This window comes from Quercus suber, unplaced genomic scaffold (assembly GCF_002906115.3).
Source record: "Quercus suber isolate HL8 unplaced genomic scaffold, Cork oak 2.0 scaffold_540, whole genome shotgun sequence".
Taxonomy (NCBI): Eukaryota; Viridiplantae; Streptophyta; class Magnoliopsida; order Fagales; family Fagaceae; genus Quercus; species Quercus suber.
The window spans coordinates 21,824-40,741 of NW_027069988.1; the positions used below are offsets into that span (position 1 = coordinate 21,824).

The 18,918-nt window shown below is 36.4% G+C and overlaps 1 protein-coding gene and 2 long non-coding RNA genes across 3 annotated transcripts; all 3 read left to right on the forward strand.

Moving 5' to 3' along the window:
* The first annotated feature begins 7,143 nt into the window (after positions 1-7,143).
* Positions 7,144-7,641, forward strand: LOC111988950 (uncharacterized). The gene has a single exon (XM_065764074.1). It carries the CDS (start codon positions 7,144-7,146, stop codon positions 7,639-7,641), a length of 498 nt encoding a protein of 165 aa, XP_065620146.1.
* A 1,306-nt stretch (positions 7,642-8,947) lies between these two features.
* On the forward strand, positions 8,948-12,952 carry LOC136063548 (uncharacterized). Its single transcript, XR_010625171.1, has 2 exons — positions 8,948-9,657; positions 11,812-12,952. It is a non-coding gene; the product is annotated as an uncharacterized LOC136063548 (long non-coding RNA).
* Positions 12,953-13,142: 190 nt separating this feature from the next.
* On the forward strand, positions 13,143-18,570 carry LOC111988948 (uncharacterized). The gene is made up of 6 exons (XR_002880491.2): positions 13,143-15,492; positions 15,590-15,664; positions 15,764-15,891; positions 15,977-16,057; positions 16,178-16,273; positions 18,339-18,570. It is a non-coding gene; the product is annotated as an uncharacterized LOC111988948 (long non-coding RNA).
* The last annotated feature ends 348 nt before the right edge of the window (positions 18,571-18,918 follow it).

The following is an 18,918-nucleotide window of genomic DNA, read 5'->3' on the forward strand; positions in this document are numbered from 1 at the left end:
TTTCACATTCTTCTTTACTTATCCAAATTAATCGAGCATTAAAACTTTGATGGCCCTGCCATTGCTTGCTTGGCTTTCGCAACCGTCTACCTAGGAGGGGTCTGACTGAAATCATAGCCGAGATCAAAGGATGGCGGAGTAAATGAAAGATGAGCAGGGTCAAAAAATGTATGTGGGGTGTGTGAAGAGATCTCGGGGTGACAAGATGCATGAGTAGTAGGTAGAGGGATCTCTAGGTCAGGAATTGCATGAGTAGTACGTGGAGGGATCTCTGGGGAAGGAGATGCATATGGAGGTGGAGGGAACTCTGGGGCAGGAGATGCATGTGGGGGTGGAGGGAACTCTGGCGCAAGAGATGCATGTGGGGGTGGAGGGGGATCCGGCCTACTGACAACCTGATAGGGTGCAGCACGCTGACCATGGCTATGGCTGGCACAAGTTGAGCTCGTGCTTGGTCGTCCAGTATCTTCTGGCACATCTGGATTTGCCCCATTGGTCTCTTCCAAGGGAAGTTGGGCAGTTATACGGTAAAGGCGTTCCAATATTTAAGTACAGCTGAAATATGCTTGTACTCAGGACTGCCTACTGTATAACACGTCAACATCTGCTTGTGACTGGCAACCTTTAAGTAAATAAATACAATTAGTACATCTAACACAAAAATGGTGTTACGCAACAAAAATTGAAAAGAAAGGTCAAAGTGATTACCATAATAAGAAGTGAAGCGATAGTATGGTCGACGAACCTCCAAGTCACCTTACCATACCAATCGAAGCATGGATGAGCAGGCGACATATCACCTTCTAGTCGTGCTCCATGACATAGAGATCGTGCTCGACTATTCCATACTTGGATATGGCCATAATGTTTGTGCCTCCAATTCACCGTTATCTTCCCCCTCAGGTCTATGGCATGAAAGGCTTCGTCAGTATCAACATATGGCGGGATTTCTTGTGCCATCCCAAACTGACGAAGAACACGGTCCGGTGTATGTTTCTCTACTAGCCAGAAACATACAAGTGGCACCCTCGCTGTCCTTACGTCCCTTCCTGCGACACAAAATGGAGGTAGGTGGGCTAATTCATCTTTATATGGTTCCCACAACACCTGAAATAGCCAAATAAAAGGGCAGCACATTATGCAATGTTCCATTATTTTCGACTATAAGCTATTTTACAAGCAATAAATACAATAGTCATAAACAATAGAAGAAACACAATTTGGGTACCTGGTTGGGACTCATACAATCTAAAAGCTGACAGTACCAGACCAAACAGATTTCTTGGGGGCTATTCTTTTGTGGTCATGACCCACACAGTCCTACAATTAAGAAAGAGGGAGTCAATACTTGGAATTGAGAATTTGAAGTAATCAACAACAATAAATGATGGGCAATCGTAAATTTAACATTACATACCACTAAGTTTATACCAATAAATGATTATCTAAACATATGATTAGTGATTAATAACACTTGTATTATACATCAATAATAACATATGACCTCAGTGGTTGTAAAACAATATATAAAAATAAATAAAAATCCTATTAATTTTCAAAATTTGATGAATATCAAGGTTAAAATTTTATTTTCTATGTCTAACAATGTGTCATGTCATTTAAAATTATGGATCTATTTCCAATAGAAAGAATCGGTCAAGGAAGAGACTTACTTAATGGACAGTGGAGAAGGTGGAAATGGTGGGCCATATGCATCATCTGGTGGGAGGTCCTCCTTCCTTGGGCACAAAAAAGGGAATCTGAACAATGCGCAATACTGAACCAGTAGCAAGGCCCCACCAATCTGACTGGCACCTCTGTCGGTTGCCCTGCATAACTCTCTATACAACCATGCAAGGCAAGCGCTCCCCCAACTGTACTGAGGTGGATTGCGAAGGTCCCTTAACATCTGCAACCACATCGTATGCACCCTATCACTAGACTTGTCGACAAAAATTATGTCTGCCAGGAGTGCTAGAATATAACACCGTGCATATTGATGCACAACCACCTCTGCTGCATCATTGGGCAACCCTTGGTCAACTTTTTCTAGTAGCTTGTTAATTAGGATCCTTTGTCCTTTAAGCACTATTCCATTAGTAGTAATTCCAAGCATACTCTAACATTCAGCATCCCATGTTAAGTCAGTTGTTCCAACAATTGCCTCACCATCGATTGGAATCCCGAAAAGAACTTCCACATCTTGTAATGTGATTGTTGTCTCACCATGTGGCAGATGGAAGGTGTGGGTTTCAGGCCGCCATCGCTCAACGAAGGCCGTTATCAAGTTATGATCAATCTCTCTACATGGGGTCCTATACAACCCAATTAATCCAACTTTCTTGATAATGTCGAGGTCGCGATCATCCACCATTATGGGACATCATTTTCGAAACTCGTCATTACAACCACAGCATTTCAGTGCCCTCGGATCCTACACATGATAGAACCATGGTGATGAGATGCAATATGTCATAACCTTTGTATATATGATTGTAGCTATTGATCCCAAAAAACAAAAATAAAGCGGTTATCAAGGGAAATTAAAATATCATCCCAAAAAAAAAAAAAAAAGCAACAACGGGAGAAAAATAAAATGATGCAATGCACTTAATACATTTGATAGAATGCTAGTGCACAGTGCAGAGTTACAGCTGATATGAAGTTTATTTTAATTTATAACACTCTATCCATAGTCGTTTCAATTTGATAATTGAGAAAATATATGGCTTTAATTAATAGCAGCAGTAAAACTATAGTTTATGGAGAAAGTGAAACAATATAAGGGTTTACTTAATAGCAGCAGTTTGTACACTCTATGGCAAACTTTGTGTGCAGTTCCTTTGCACATTATGTGGATCCTATGGAGAAAGTGAAACAATAGGACCTTCAACGGCGTCAAACTTATATTAAATTTACTAACTTCATGTTTCATGAGGTTTTTGTATAACTTGAACTTGTGACCTGTCGCTTTGGGTGGAAGACATTTGCCATTACACTAAGGCCCGATCTGTAGCACTCCTGAAGGTCAAGTTCCTAATAAAGTTCCTGGAATTTCAAGCTTAGCCTCTTTTCTACCTTCTAATCACAGCCCAACAAAATACCAATAACTTAGAATGCATAATAAGGCTTTTATAAATGGAATTCATAAAATTTTTGATATCCATAACCTTAGCTTACTGCATAACTAATTTGGAAAAATAATATTCGCATATGCCTCATTTCTAACAAACACCCCCCCACCCCGCTGGGTTCTACATTGTGCAATTCTTACCATAATTTTGATGAGTGTTCTTTTCTTTCCACTAGAATTATTTAATGTACATGTCATACTTATCCTATTAGAAAGTAACTTTCTTTTGGTTCTTCAGTGTTTTCAACTGCTCTTGTTGTTGCTTGTTCATTTTCTCATGAAGTTCATGCATACTAGCTATTGGCTCAGTTATATAAACCCTTTTATTTAGATATATTCTTCATATGCCATATGTTGTCTGGTTTTACCACAGACAGCTAAGGGTGCGAAGATATATAGTGCTGCTGTAGTTGCCACAGCTGATGGTCATCCTCTAAAAGAGGGGGAAGAAAAGGTTAAGATGCACACTCACTCCTATTGTTGTCTAGAATATGCTCAATATTTTTAATTTTTAATAAGATCATACCTTCAATTTTTAGTGATTTAATTAGACAGAGGCAAAATGATCCTTTTCTTTTTATGGGTTTTTTTTTTTTTTGGTTCAATCTTAATTATCCATTTCTCTAGTTAATCAGATGTTGACCATATTTTGGCTACTGCTAAAAGGCCTAAATGAAAAATGGTGTTGGTGTGTTGCAAATCTATGATGTCGTCAGGTACAGATTGCACCGTATGAAGAAAAAACTGAAAGATGAATTGGACAACAAGAATACAGTTCAGGAGTATATATGGAGGATGAATTTTTTCATTGTGAAAGTTGTAATGGAGAACTTGTGGCTGAGAGTGACAAGTTAGCTGCTCAAGAAGGAGGAGATGAAGATGACAATGCAAAAAGGCGAAGGCGTGAAAAGTTAAAGGACATGCTTCAAAACTTGGAGGTTTACTTTTATCATAACTAGTTAACTATATATATCTATATATATATATATATATATATTTATGATGGTTGGGATACTTTTGTGAGATATGTAAAGTGTTCTGTGGGGAATGGCACATTGATTCTAATTTCCCTTTTAGAAAGAGGATCAAATATCTTAGAAACCATCAAAAAAGGAAAGTTGAAAGTTCACTCTACTATGAAGTTTTGAGGGGTTAAAGTGATTCCTTAGATGAACAGCAGTGTTGGATAGAATTATAACAATGGATAATCTTCAGAAGTGTAACGTTATTATTTATTAGGGTTGTATGTGCCTCAATTGAGCTCATTTACTTCACTCTAGGGTTGCAAGAGATATTTGATCATTTGCGTTACTTTTATTTGGAGTATCATGGGTTACCAAATACGGTGGATCGGATGCTAAGCTATTTGAATGGGATTGTCACAAAAGCTCTAAAACTTGGAATGGGGGTTGCATTGTGGACAATTAGCATAAGTGAAATAGTAAAACTTTTGATAGCAACAAACATCCAAACAACATCGTCAAACATTGCTAAGATGTTTGTATGATTGAATGGTTATTTTTTTTTAAATATTTCCTCATCTTCTATTTTAGAATTCATAGATAGCTTAAGATTTGAGGATGTAACTTCCAGGAGTGGGATTTTTGATAATAAATTTGCCTAAAATAGTTTTATATTTTGAAATGGTTTAGAGGACAATGAAAAAGATTTCACATATTTAAATGAGAGCTGTTCAATATGAGAGAATGAGGGAGGACTGTTCTGGCATTATATTTTGTTAGGGAAAAAAAAAAAAAAAAAAAGAAGTAAAAGAACCTTGAGCCTTTTTGACTTTCTTATATCTTAATGACAACCATCTCCTTTACTAGTGGTCTGATCTGATGCTACCCAATTAATAGGTTTTTGTTGTCGTTATTGTTGAGAATCCACATTTTCATGGAATAGACCAATATCTAAGTGCAACCTTTATATAAGGGTGTGCAACAGTCAACCAATCTAACTTAACCCAACTAATGGGCATGACTATGCATTCAAACCTAGTAATACCATTGACAAACTTAGAATTTTAGAAATGGGAAGAAAAAAAAATCAACATAATGTAAAAGGATAAGAAGTGAATATTCAGCAGGTGGTCGGTTTTAATTTTACCTTGCCTTCCTAAACAGCGCACGATCGATGTTCTTTTAGAAACCTTAACACTGAATCCTCAATGGGACCAGGACTGAACTCATCAGGGATCTGAGCAGGAACAGCAACCATACTGCACGGAGTTTAGCGAGTCAAGAGTAATATAAGCACATGTTGAAGATAAATTGACAAGGATCTCAATGTATAGCCTAATTTCTTGCACAAACAATAAGTATGACAATCAACCACAGGGAATAAAAATACATATAAAAAACTCAATATGTTGCCAAAAACTCAGTATGAGCTAATTAATTAAGTCTTCTACATTTCTTCATTATAAGCTTTGGGCCAGATGTAAAACAAAATGCAACCTTTTTTTTGAAGGCAAGAAAACGAAAATGTAACTTTGAGTTTACTTGGGATAATCTTAATTCTTTGGGATTTATAGTGTCGAATTGGTTTATTTTTAAGTGGTAATTTAGTATAATTTAATTTTTTTCTATTGGTTTATTTTGTTTAAAATATAAGCAGAACAAAAATATAACTATCTAAGGTGGCAAGTTGTTAATAGTAGATAATAAAATAGTATTTAATGATGAACTCTTATGAGATTCAATAATAATATGCGAACTCAACAGGTGTGAAATTTGTTGTCAAAAATGTTGTATCAATAACATTGCTCAATTTTATCACACAAGATGTAAACTCCTAGAATTACACGAGGATTCAAAATGAAGACACCCATCATATATATAATTTCTTCATTTGTGATCTTAATTCCTAACTGTGATTTAAATATGTAACTTCCCCAAAAAAAAGAGCTCTATTAAGCACATTTTATTAAAGGCCAGCTAGATGACCATAATCAAAATCCTACATTTTACTTGAATTGAACAAATCATTTCCTCACATAAATTTGGTCATACAAAGTTACAAATGCCTCACAGTATCAAAAATGGTATATGCAACAAACTCTGCACCCCCCAAAATCTATCAAGTACAATGCATGCCAATAGAAAATCATCCATTACCAATAAACCCAAAAAAAATAAATAATCAAAGCAAACCCATATATGATGCTATCAATTGAAAGGAATAGAGAGAGAGTCTTTACTTTTGTGAGGTAGTTGGAGCCAACCAAAATCAATGTCTGAGGGAGAAAGGCCGAGCGAGGCAAAGACGAAGCGATGGGAGCGAGAGGCAGCGACGACGATGGAGCGACAGGCAGCGACAGCGTGGAGTGAGAGGGAATGAGAGTGAGAGTGAGAGTGAGAGGGACTGAGACTGAGAGTGAAAGGGAATGAGATTGAGAGTGAGAGGGAATGAGGACTGAGAGCGATGGAGCGAAAGGGAATGAGGGTGAGAGTGAGAGAGAGACTGAGAGTGAGAGGCAATGAGGACTGACAGCAACAGCGACGGCGACGGATCGAGAGGGAATGAGAGTGAGAATGAGAGAAAGACTGAGAGTGAGAGGGAATGAGAGTTGAGAGTGAGAACTGTGTGTTTTGAACTTAGTGTTTTTGAATGCGTGCGATCTGTGTTTTTTGATGGACACGTGGATGGCCGAAAGGAAATCAAGTTCAATAGACTCGTTTTCCATAAACGAGTACAATGGACTCGATTTCCTTTAAACCAAACTGAGTCCAATGAACTTTATTTCTGCACCTACAAACCGAGTCCAATGAACTCAATTTCTGGGCCTACGTGGACACTGTGTCCACCTCAGTTGCTGGCAAAATAAGAAACTCGAGGACAATATACTCGATTTTCAACCCAAAAATCGAGTTCTCTGGACTCGAATTATAAAAAACCAAATATGTTTGAAACATTGCCAAACTAATAATATACTTTAGGTTTTATTGTTATTTTAAAAAAAAATCCTCAAAAATAAATCAAAGACAACCCATCTCTACAAAACCTTAATGGCTTTGAGAGTTCCTTTCTTGTCCTCTATAATCACCCCACTACTTCAAAAATTACATCCCAGCACTTTTCCCTCCACAACCCTTTTGAGCAACAAACCCAGAACCCAAATCTCGTGCGCCAAGAAAAAAATCAGCGATGCAGAGCTTGCGTCGGATTTGGCTTTGGAGGTGGCAAAGATAAACACCCATTTTGTGCAAAGAGAGGAGGCCATGAAGAAGAGCAAAGAGCTCCTGTTCACAGAGCTGTGCCAGTACCTTGCTTTGAAAGGAGAGGAGGTGAAGATGAAGTGGAGGAAAATGGATGAAGAGGAAAAATGGGTTTTGGTTAAAGGTTTTGTTTCAGATTGGAGTATGGATTTTCATCCATTGTCTGCTAGGTCTGTGAAAGAGTTGGTTGAGGAATACTTGTTGGAAGAGAACCCATCTGCAAAATTTTCTCTTTCAGTGTTCTTTCCTGGGTTGAAGAGATTAATGGGCTTTACACAAAACAAGTAAAGAAGAAAAAAGTATTGAAGATTGTATGTATTTGTGGGTATGAAATGATTGTGGTTTTCATTGGGATTTTCCATTCATAAGTTGAACTTCTTTGATATTTTTTGATATGGGGCTTAATTTTGGGTTGAATGTTTAAGGATTGCATTCTTTGAGAAGTTGGGGATGTAAGATAGGTTTATTAATTTAAAACAGATTGAGTTTAAGTATGGGCTTTGTGTATTTCAGAAACAAAAATTGTTTCTTTCTATTCGAAATATGCTATCCATGGGAATTTTTTTAAGTTATAATAAATGACTTAATAACATCCTTATCCTCATGGTTGTGAAATGATAGATAGGATTGCAAGTTGTGGTGGCCACCAGTTTTGTAATTCTCATCTAACTATATGCCGTACTTTTTATTGTAGAGGCTTTCTAATAATTAAAATAGTCTATGCTAACTTCTATGGCTTTATCATTTTACTAATTACCTTCATTTGAGATATTGGCATTGTATAGTATAATCAATATATATGTTTATCTGTCTATCAAAAAGTATAATCAATACATATTTATCTTTCTATCAAAAAAGTATAATCAATACATATTCTTATTGATGGATTTTTTCTGAATTAGATACATGACATAAGTGGTTGAAATGTTTTGCTCCTTTTTTCTTGGTCTATCCTGCTCAGTGAGGATTTTCCTTGGTTCTGACTTGATGAAGGTTTTGATAGTTACCCTAAATTTAAATCTAATTCAAAATGTTGTTAACTATCATAGTTTAAGCTGCATTTATTCTTTATACATTTTGGGAATCGCAACCTTATAATTTACATGGTCACAACTGATTAAACAAAGGTGGCAGCCAAAACAGTCAATCTTGGCGATCAAGATGGGCTGCAGGGAATATATCAAATTGACGTCGGTGTTCCAGAAGATGGCCGACTTCTATGATGTCCTTGTTATTAGTACTAGCCCTTGGTATTCTATTTTTTGCTAATTCACAGAAGATGTTGACTGAGCTATTTCTCATCTATATTTCACCTGGCACTTTCTTCTTCCATAATAATGGAATGGAGGGTGAGGTCATGGGTTTAAGACCCACTGGGTGCGCTTGTAACTTACCAATAAAAAAATGTATCTATTTTCAAGAATTCTGAGTCAAACTACTTAAGGAGCCCTTCTAAACATCGAAATGCATTGTCATATCCTTGTTTAGCAGGTGTAGTCTAACTTGGTGATTTGCTTAAAGCTTGGCTTTTCCAGTTGGTGGACCCAAAAAGGCATGACCTGCATAGATTTATCATCAAGTATTAGTATTTTTTTTCTCCCTATAATAGTTCATTTCTTCTAACATGTTTACTTGAGGTGTCTACCCTAGAAATGAAAGAAGATGATATAAAGTCTGTAAAAGGAAGATGGTGGTTTGACAGATGTACCTGGTTGAAAGAGTCATATGAATCAAATGAAATGATCTGGCTATGGTATGGAGATAAGTAGAAAAGTAAGAAAGAAATCGAATCAAATAAATCTTGGAGACAGTTGATAGTATAGAATTAATACTAGAAAAGGAGGAAGGTAATTTAGTTTAAAAAAAGAAAGTAAGAAGTGGCTAGAAATTCAGAAAGTCCTCAAGTTAGTACAATAAGCTTCAGCACGTCCATTTCTTTCTAATTTAAAGATACTTAAGCCTTTCAGTTGGCACCTCATGAGATGATCTGCACCTGTGGCAGTGTGGCCTCTTATACTTTCTTAGCTTTCTGAATAGAATATGCTTTCTGATTTGGTTTTGAATAGGTGGGGTTATCATTAATTCCTGAAAGAGACACCGCTTATATTTTAATGATGCGGGGCAACTGATATCTCCTCCCCTTGAGATGTTGGATGGACTTAAAAGTTTTTCTTGAGTATATGATCTCCTACATACAAAAAGATGTTCCAAGCAAGACACTCAAGTTCTGGAGTTTGCAATTGCCTATGCATTTTTATGGTGGCAAGTAGAAGCTGCTTCTATGAGCCACTCAAGGAAGTCCAGGTATGAATTGATGATTGCACACCACACTTTCGTGCCTTCTTACCAAGATTTTATGTATTGTTTCTCAATACCAATATTAATCATGGTCCATTTTAAAATCATATTCAATACCTGTAATTTCTTTCAAGTTTTCATTAACTTATGCTGGGATGGACAAAGATTTCAGTTTCTTGCATGGCATGAAATTAAATTAAGATGTACATTTTTTAAAGTTAAAACATTTTTCCAAAGGAAAAAGTGAAATGGAAAAAAGAAGCAAGACATCTGAATCACCTAATGTTATTTGTGAGGTACAGAGATTCAATGGCATGACCTTACTTATTTGGGTAAGTTCAGAGCAGATGCCCACCTGGTAAATTTTTCTTTTGATTTGTCATTTTGCATTCATTTTTCTTTTAAGGATGCTTTATTTCTCGGGGTGATATTAAAGGCTCGATATGTCAGACATTCAAAATGGTTTATTTATTCATTCAATCACTTTTTGCAATCCTTTTTGCTTCTTTGAAATCCAAATTCTTTCTTGCATTATCAAAAGTAGACTTTGTTCTTATGTTGAGGCTCTTCTGTTGGAAGAGAGGTTAGCTAAGCAAATGAAGAAATTGAATAGTCATTGTAAGAATATTTAAGATTCTCAATAATCAGTGTTAACCATAACAAAGTCAAAACTAGAGCTTGTTCTTGGAACAGTTGAAACAAGGGGCTATTTGTTCTTGAGAGGAAAATATTGTTTGGTTATTGCTCATCTGCATTACTCTGCCCTTGAACTTAGGACTTAATTTTCTGGTTGTATTCTCCTAGGACTTTGTCTATCAGCATACGTGGTGTATAATAAAAAATGCCTTTGTATTAGAAGTAGAGCTTTTTAAAAATAAAAAGTAAAAAATTTTGTTTATTCTTGGAATGTGAGTGATTTATAATTCATCTTGATCCTCTAAATCCTAGTCTTTCTTCTAGTAAATAAATGCACTTTCTGCTAATGCAATAGGTTTTTTTTTCCTCCCTCTTTGTTCTATATAATTTTGGCCATAATATGTGATGGGCACATTGAATTATTCTATGACACAAATTGGAGATACTGGCCTCATAAGAGACATCAACCCATGTGTTATGGACACCAAAACTGCCAGGTGTGAATCTGCTCTGAACTCATTCAAGTGAATCAGGTCAAGCCGTTGAATATCTGTGCCTCACGAAACTTCTTCAATCATGTCTTGCTTCTTTGTTCATGCCGTTGTTGCTGGATTTAACCACAAGTCAAGCTGCCCAGGTATCAGTACAGTATCCAATCTACTTCAAAAAGGAAGGGGGGGAGTGGGAAAAAGAAAAACCATCGGTTTTTTTTTTTCTTCCCTTTTGAAATTTTTTTAATAAGATCTGATTGAATTTCAAGCCATGGCAAGAAATCAAAATCTTTGTCTAAAATCCCAGTATAATTTAATGAAAACTTGAAAGAAATACAAGGTATTGAATATGATTTTAATATAAACCATGATCAATATTGATATTGTTAGATAAAATCTTGGTATGAGGTACCTACTATAATTTATTGCATTAGTTGTTAGATTTATGAGAAGAAGAGAAAAAGAGAAAAAGACAACTTAAATTAGAGCGTATTGCTTATTTGTTAGAAATGGATAAAAGTACCACTGTACTTTAAACAAAAAATGATCATTTAAAAAAATTTCCTTGCTCCCCAAGACTTTCAAAGATTGGTGGATCATACAGCTATTGAGGTTTCCTGGTTATGTTGAAATCATATTCATATATAAGGAAATAAACAAAATTAATTGATCCCACTATTGCTCAAGATCCCTGTCATCCATTTTAATATCTCAATGCCTAATGTTTTTTTTCTAATGGAATTTGAACGCACTTTTGAGTTCAATACACCTGTTGATTAGCATGTAGTTGGAGTCTGTGAGACTTTTAAGTTTTAATTGCTAAACTATGTCTTGCAATTTTCACTTAATTGACTTGAGTTGCCCTATGTTTATAATAATTGTGTTTTATGATGTGACCAGAAGCATGAGGAAGAAATGGATTCCGAAGCAATCTACAAAATTTTTGTTCTTCAGGGTAGTCCTTTCTTTAAATTTAACTCTTCCTCAAAGTTTCTTCATTCTAAATTAGAGATGATGGCTTTTAACCATACAGGTCATGGCAGCAAGAAGTCCCAATATAAGCCTCATTTCATCAATTTCTCAAAAATTGGTTGATACCAAATTGAAAGCCAGACCACCTACTAAGCTCAGTGCAACCCCAGATTTAAAGGCAAAGCAATCTTTTGATGTGTCTAAGGCTCTTACGACTCTAAGGAATTGAAAGCACCTCAAATCCTAATACATTTAGAAGTGTTTGAAACCCAAAAGCAACAACTATTAGGCCATAACAAAGAAAGCTGTAAAGGCAAAGATTTTGGCAGGATTGAATACGCCTGTGAGAACAATATGTTCAGCAATGAAGAATATTGCGATTACCAGTGGAAAGACGCAAGTATTAGGCCATAACAAACCATTGCCTAGAGATGCTTCATGAAAACCATTAAGAGGATGAGAGGCTAAAAGCCGGGTTTTTAATTCCTTGCATTCTCACAATCGCAAGGTCCAGGAAGCCAAATCTTCAAGAATTTTGTAGAGAAAGAAAAATGAAATAGACACAACCCTCTCATGATCGTGTGCCTCATGAAGGGGACGATTCTAGTGACATGGATATGGATGAGAAATCTAGGGGTGGTTCTTTTGAAGTGTACTCTGCATCAGGTACTTCTAATAGCAGTTAAGGAAATGGGCGTGAAGAGTATTCGAAAACTGTGAAATCCCAGAAAGTTGAGAATTCAGTTTAAGTTTTCTCAGGTTCTTCAAGAGGTGACATTATTGCCCTACCAAGTTCTGAAGAAAGGGATTCAGTAGAAAAAGATGTTCCCAATTCCCAATCTCTAAGTGGAGCAGCTGAAGGGACTAGTGGAGGAAGTGATTATGAGAAGAAAATAATATCAAGTTTAGGGAGAAGGGAAATTCATAAAGTCAAGAAAAAAGATGATGAGGGAGACGCGAGAAGATTATTATTTAGTACTATTTATGTTTGCAAGTCAATGGTATTTTTATGTTTTAAGTTTTATTAGTTTATTGAGCTTTTAGTATTTTAATTTAGAAGTAAGGTTATTTTGGTAATAAGGCAATTAGGATTTCCTAACCAATTAGATCTAAGGTTTAGCAATCATTTATAAGCAACCTATTGTACTCCTTGAGAGATAGTTGATATTTTGATGAATGAAAAAAATAGTCGTTTGGTCTTTCTTTGATCTGGTGCTGACTCCAGGTCTACCACAAGTGCTGACTCCTAGTGGTTTTTTCGCTTGGTGCTGACTCCAAGCAAGATCTAGGTGCTGACTCCTAGGTCATATCTTTTTATTTTTCCGTTATTTTAGTTTTGTTCTAGTTGTCTTGCGTCAATTTTGGTATCAGATTTAACACCGATCTGTTAAAGCATCACCATAGGAAAGAACCAGAAAATATCGCCCAAAACAAAAAAAACAAAACAAAACAAAACAAAACAAAACAAAAAAAAAATAAAAAAAAATTCATTGCCGTGTTTCTCTTCCCATCAAACCACAATACCCACACAAAAGCCACCCCCATAAAGGAAACTAGATCCAAAAAACCCATAACCCACTCCACCAGAACGGTACCACAAGAATTCGTTAATACCGATCTCACCCCGTCGTTCCAAAGTTGCTGCCCACAGCCATCACAAGCTGCCGGAAGGGCCAACCACCACAACCATAACACCATCGGAAGCCTCAGCCTCACACGCTGCTGGTTCTACTGCAACGCCAAACCTGCATCTATCCAATCTCATGAGGTAACCCATTGGCCTGTCTAAATTCCCCTATTTCCCTTCTTTAACCATTTACGTAACCAAGCTTTTTGTTTAAAAAAAAAAAAAAAAAACCAGCGCATTTGTCTCTCAAAATTGTACCTGACCCATTAGCCACTCAAACACAATTTTATCCGGCCCAAATAAAGAACCCAACACAGCCCATTTTAAATTTAGCTCAATCCAATAGGCCAGCACCCAAAAAAAAAAAGTCATCCTATTGCAAAACCCACAGCCCGATCCTTTTAACAAGCCCTAAGCCCACCTTACACAACACCAGTTTTCCTTTACAAGTAGAAGACCCGGCCCCCACACCCAAAAAAAAAAAAATGCCCACAAGAGGATCATCCCAGTAAACATCACTCAATAAGATTCTTGTTCATTGGGTTATTATGGCAATATCTGAAGCATCTTATTTTGATGGTGATAATACTTACTTATCTACGAGATTTTGTCAACTGGATGAATGTGATGGAGCAATTCTTTGAGCAAGCAAATTGGGCAGATAACAAAAAGGTTAGGTACGCTAAGTTGAAGTTAAGAGGTGAAGCACAAATGTTTTGGGAGAAGCTTGAATATTTCCGCTATATGAATTATGAACCTGCCATTAGTGTGTGGGAAGATATGAAATAAAAGTTTTGTAATGAGTATTTGTTACCATACGGTCGAGCTAAGTATCAACCCCAATCTAAGTGTGGTACTTTTCAAGTTGAAGCAAATACGATGAATCCTCATCCTCATCCCATTTCATGTCCTCAGTGCACTTTTGAACAATCTACTAAGGAATTATCTACCAGGGAAGTAACGGAATTAACTGTAAAGCTCATGAAAGATATTCAAGACAGGATTGCTCAGATGAAGCAAATGAAGACTCAACCCGATTCAATTGGGAAACCAAGGATAATTGATCACGATGAACTTATTGCTGCCCCCATAGAAGACAACATTGACGGTGATGTCTTGGTCGTGGAGAATCCTCCAACAACACCAAAGCCTAATGTTGACACAGACATACATGTCTCGACAAGTGTTGCTTTAACAAGCGTGCAAGGAAATTAATCTATTGAAGAGCAACAAGGTGAAAAGATGGTGCCTAAAGAGAGTATTATGTTAGAGGGTGCACATGGTGTGAAAGTTGAAGTTGTTGAATGTGCTTCTGATCAACCCTCCACAGTCCTTAAAGATCTACATCTTGATGAAGTCGAAGAGGTTCAAACCATAATGCTTCCTATGGTTCATAAGGTTCAAGAAGAGATTATACTGATTCCACACATTGATTTTGTTATTCCAAATGAGTTTGATGTGGTGTAATTCAATGTTTTTCTTTTCCCTGTGCTCCCTAAGGTGATTCTAGACTTGAAGTAAGTGTTACCTGTCAGCATCCTAATCCTTCAACACTTTAGAACTTGAGGTCGAGTTTTCTCCAACTAGAGGAGAATGATAAGGGAGACGCAAGAAGATTATTATTTAGTATTATTTCTGTTTGCAAGTCAATGGTATTTTTATGTTTTAGGTTTTATTAGTTTATTGGGCTATTAGTATTTTAATTTAGAAAGCAAGGTTATTTTTGTAATAAGGCAATTAAGGTTTCCTAGCCAATTAGAACTAGGGTTTAGCAATCCTATATAAACAACCTATTGTACTCCTTGAGGAGTTAGTTGATATTTTGATGAATGAAAAAAATAGCCGTTTGGTCTTTTTTTGGTCTGGTGCTGACTCCAGGTCTATCCTAGGTGCTGACTCCTAGTAGTTTCTCCGCTTGGTGCTGACTTCAAGCAAGGCCTAGGTGCTGACTCTTAGGTCATATTCTTTTATTTTTCCGTTATTTTAGTTTTGTTCTGGTTGTCCTACGTCAAACGATGACGAGGAAAATGCTGTGACCTGTGACGATACAGAAAATGACAGTGAGTCTTAGATAATGATGAAAAGAAAAACGCTTTTGGCATCAAATGTTAACAGGTATTGAACTTGTGCATTCACAATTTCTTGTTATCATGATGGTCTTATTTTCTTGCAGATAATATATCAACAATATTTTTGTGTTAAATGACTACAGCGTGCAGAATCAGAATAATGGGCACCGTGAAAGAGTAACTCTGGGGAAACATGATACTTCAAAGTATCACAAAAGGTTGCCTCTCTGCTAGAACATCATATTTTTTTGGTCAGATCTGCTTCTGTACAAACTGTTCATCCTAGTCTCATTTCCCAACTTGCAAAAATGATGCAGGTTAACTGAGTAACAGGTAAGACTTTAAAAGACCGTTCCATCTCTGCTGCCCTGCCACCAGTGCTCTTAGTGTGAAGTATAGGAAACTAAAGCCCACAAATCCCAAGCCTTTTAGGCTAAGAACTGATGTATGTGAACTTTTTCAGCCCAGTCTGTTTAAAGAGACAGTTAAAAGAATTTCCTTCATATCTGATGTCAATTAAGTTGTTTTAGGAAAGAGGGATTCTTAAGGAAGCAAACTCGAAGACAAAACTTGCCCCTCTGAGAGAAATTACAACAGCTCCAAGGCCTCTGGTTAGAAACTCAAAAGGAATTCTTAAAAATGCATTCCTATTAAGTTTATTATCAAACTATTTTCCTCTAATAATTGAGATTCATGGAGCTATACAATTGATATTTTGTTTCCAATCTCAGAAAAATTAAAAAGTCCATGGAAAAAGTGAACCTGAGTATGATGTGCATGAAGATGGTGAAAGGAAAGTGGACAGAACAACAAACGATGATCGATTTGTAAGTCTCTGATACTTTTTTTAAAAATTATTAGAAAAATATGTCCTGTTTATTGCTGTTTAAAGCACGTTGTTCCTTTGACTTTACTAAATTTTCATGATTAAAACCTTGTTTAATTTTACATAACAATTATGTGTAGTTTCAAATAAACAATGTGTCAGTCCTATTACTTATTATTTTACTGTTGTTATTCCCCATCAGGGAAAGCTTATTCTCAAACTGAATGGGATATTGTTAGCTAGCAATTGACACCCATGTCACTAACAAATTAAAATTTAGTCACACCTTTGTTATTCCCACACGAGGATTAATCAAATTTGAACCTTTTGTAATCATTTATATAACTCAAACCAATCTAGTATATACTCGACGTAAGACCCATCACATGATAGCACAATGACTTAATAATCAAAATTCAATCACAAAGACATAGTCCAAGGTCTCAAACTTGATTACGCAAATTCACTCTTAACTTTTGGTCACAGCTGAAGAGGTAGATTTGATTTGATGAGGACAATGACAATTCCAACCTGCCAATTTTGCTTGCACTTCTATTTCAAAATTGAATCATTTCTATCTCTCTCCTTTCTTGTTGATGGGAAAGCCCCAAGTACCTTCCTAGATTTATTATGGCTTGATCAAACCAGCATCTCTACTGGGAAAAAGGTTCAAAAGAAGTGGACAGTGATAAGACTTAACTTGAGTGAGGAACTCTTGCTTAAAGAAAACACCTCTAGATTGGCTTGTGTTTATGCAGCATCTAGCAATTCTTTTTGAATTAGATCTGGCAGCCTTCATATTTTGAGTAGGTAAGCTTTTGTCCAAAAATCCTAAGCTCTATCATCTGACAGTGATTCAGGCAATCCTTATATGCACACTCTTTTAGTACAGATATTACGACCCCCATATTTTTCTTCTTCAGGAAATTGTTTGAATCTCCAAAAATCACCCAAGGGAGGTCACGAGGACCTGCCACTACATAGGTTCCTCCACAACAAACATCTTTAACAAGTATAGGACTAACAAACTACAACTTAAGAGTTAAGAGTCAGTAGAGTCTTTTACCTTAACCAAGGCATGAATTTCCTGCTTAATCAAGGAAAGGACTTCCACATTGGCCCAGTCCAGAATGCTGAAGCAGCCACAACCCCCTATGAAGCCAATGGTATCAATAGTCATTTCTCCATCAAAAGGTAATTTTCTAATAAGATCATGAGCTTTGTCACACTAGGTTCCACAGGGTTCTAAATCTTTGACAACATACAAGTACCCTACATTTCTACCAAAAACTTTCATGTTCAAAGCATGAGACCACTGAGCCTTAATATATACTTTGTCTTTTTTAGAAAGACTAATGGCAGCAAAACCCTCACAAATGGAGAGACAAGTCCTTGGGTCCTTAGGTTTCAATTGGGCAAGAGGGGTAATACTCCATAGTGCTTCTTTCAGCAGAGGGCATGCCAACCATTTAAGTGGTTTTGGTGAAACGAAAAGGGTAACCATTCAGTTCGCGGTCCAGCTCACAGGAATGCCACCAAACTTCTTCATATGAACATAAAAATTTATTCCAAGATAAATAATTTCCATATCTGTAACATTGGTACTATCCAGACAGACCACAAGCCCCATTTTGCAATACACAAATCTACAAAATGCTATAGATTAATGCATTATTATGTTCAAGAGATCACCTCCATCAGTCAAATGAGCACTTCTCTTGCTTACCTAGGCTGCTCCTGATGAATAATTTTGAATAAAAGTATAGCCCCTGCACACTCTTGCAGTGTATTGAACCAAAAATTCCAAGTTTCAAGAAATAAATCAAGTGGGATGGGAAAACCATGGCTCTGTTGACTAGCAAGGTCTTCATTCTGGTGATAGAAGCAGTGCCAATGTGGAGCAATAAACAATCTTAATTATACCCTCTAAACACATTAAAACTCAACATACATTATATTCCACTAAACTAGCTTCAATTATTTGGAACCTTAATTCTCTCAGATGTCATCATCTAGGAACATCAAACAAGAAGCTTGTTTCTCATCTTCTGATGTGTGCTGTGCAGGTCCTTTCAAAGTCCATTCTTCTTGATGATATTTTTCAGCCTCTCATTTGCAGTGACAAGTTCTGCAGCTATGCCTGGCTCATTAGCAGAGTGTCCAGCATTTGGAACAACCTGTTGATAGTGATACACATTAGTATGTTTATTGTCTATAGGAAAGAAATATGAAATCAGAACTTGAAGGACATATATGTGAAATATTGACAGAAAGTAATTGCATGCTAACTATAAAACAGCTTCATTCCTTGAGTTAATCAAGGTGTCTGCAAATAAAGAACTCTGAATGGTCCGCCCAACTGTTCATTCTTGAGATATGAGAGAAAAACAATACTTATTAGAAAGTAAAAAAGATGAAAGAAATTCTTTTTAATGATGAATTTTCCATCAAGCATACTGAACTTATGTAGAACCACATCCTTAGTTCAAGGCGATGATGCCTCTTTCTGAAACCTCATTCCAGTTTATACATATAATTACACTTGGAATGAAGGAAAGTTTTCCCATAATTTTAGGTTGACAGTTGGTTACTTGAAGATAAGTTGGCTATGAACTGCTTATCCACACCTTAATATGTACACTACTT

Coding starts and splice junctions, on each gene's coding strand:
- LOC111988950 (XM_065764074.1), top strand. CDS start 7,144: ATGGCTTTGAGAGTTCCTTTCTTGTCCTCTATAATCACCCCACTACTT.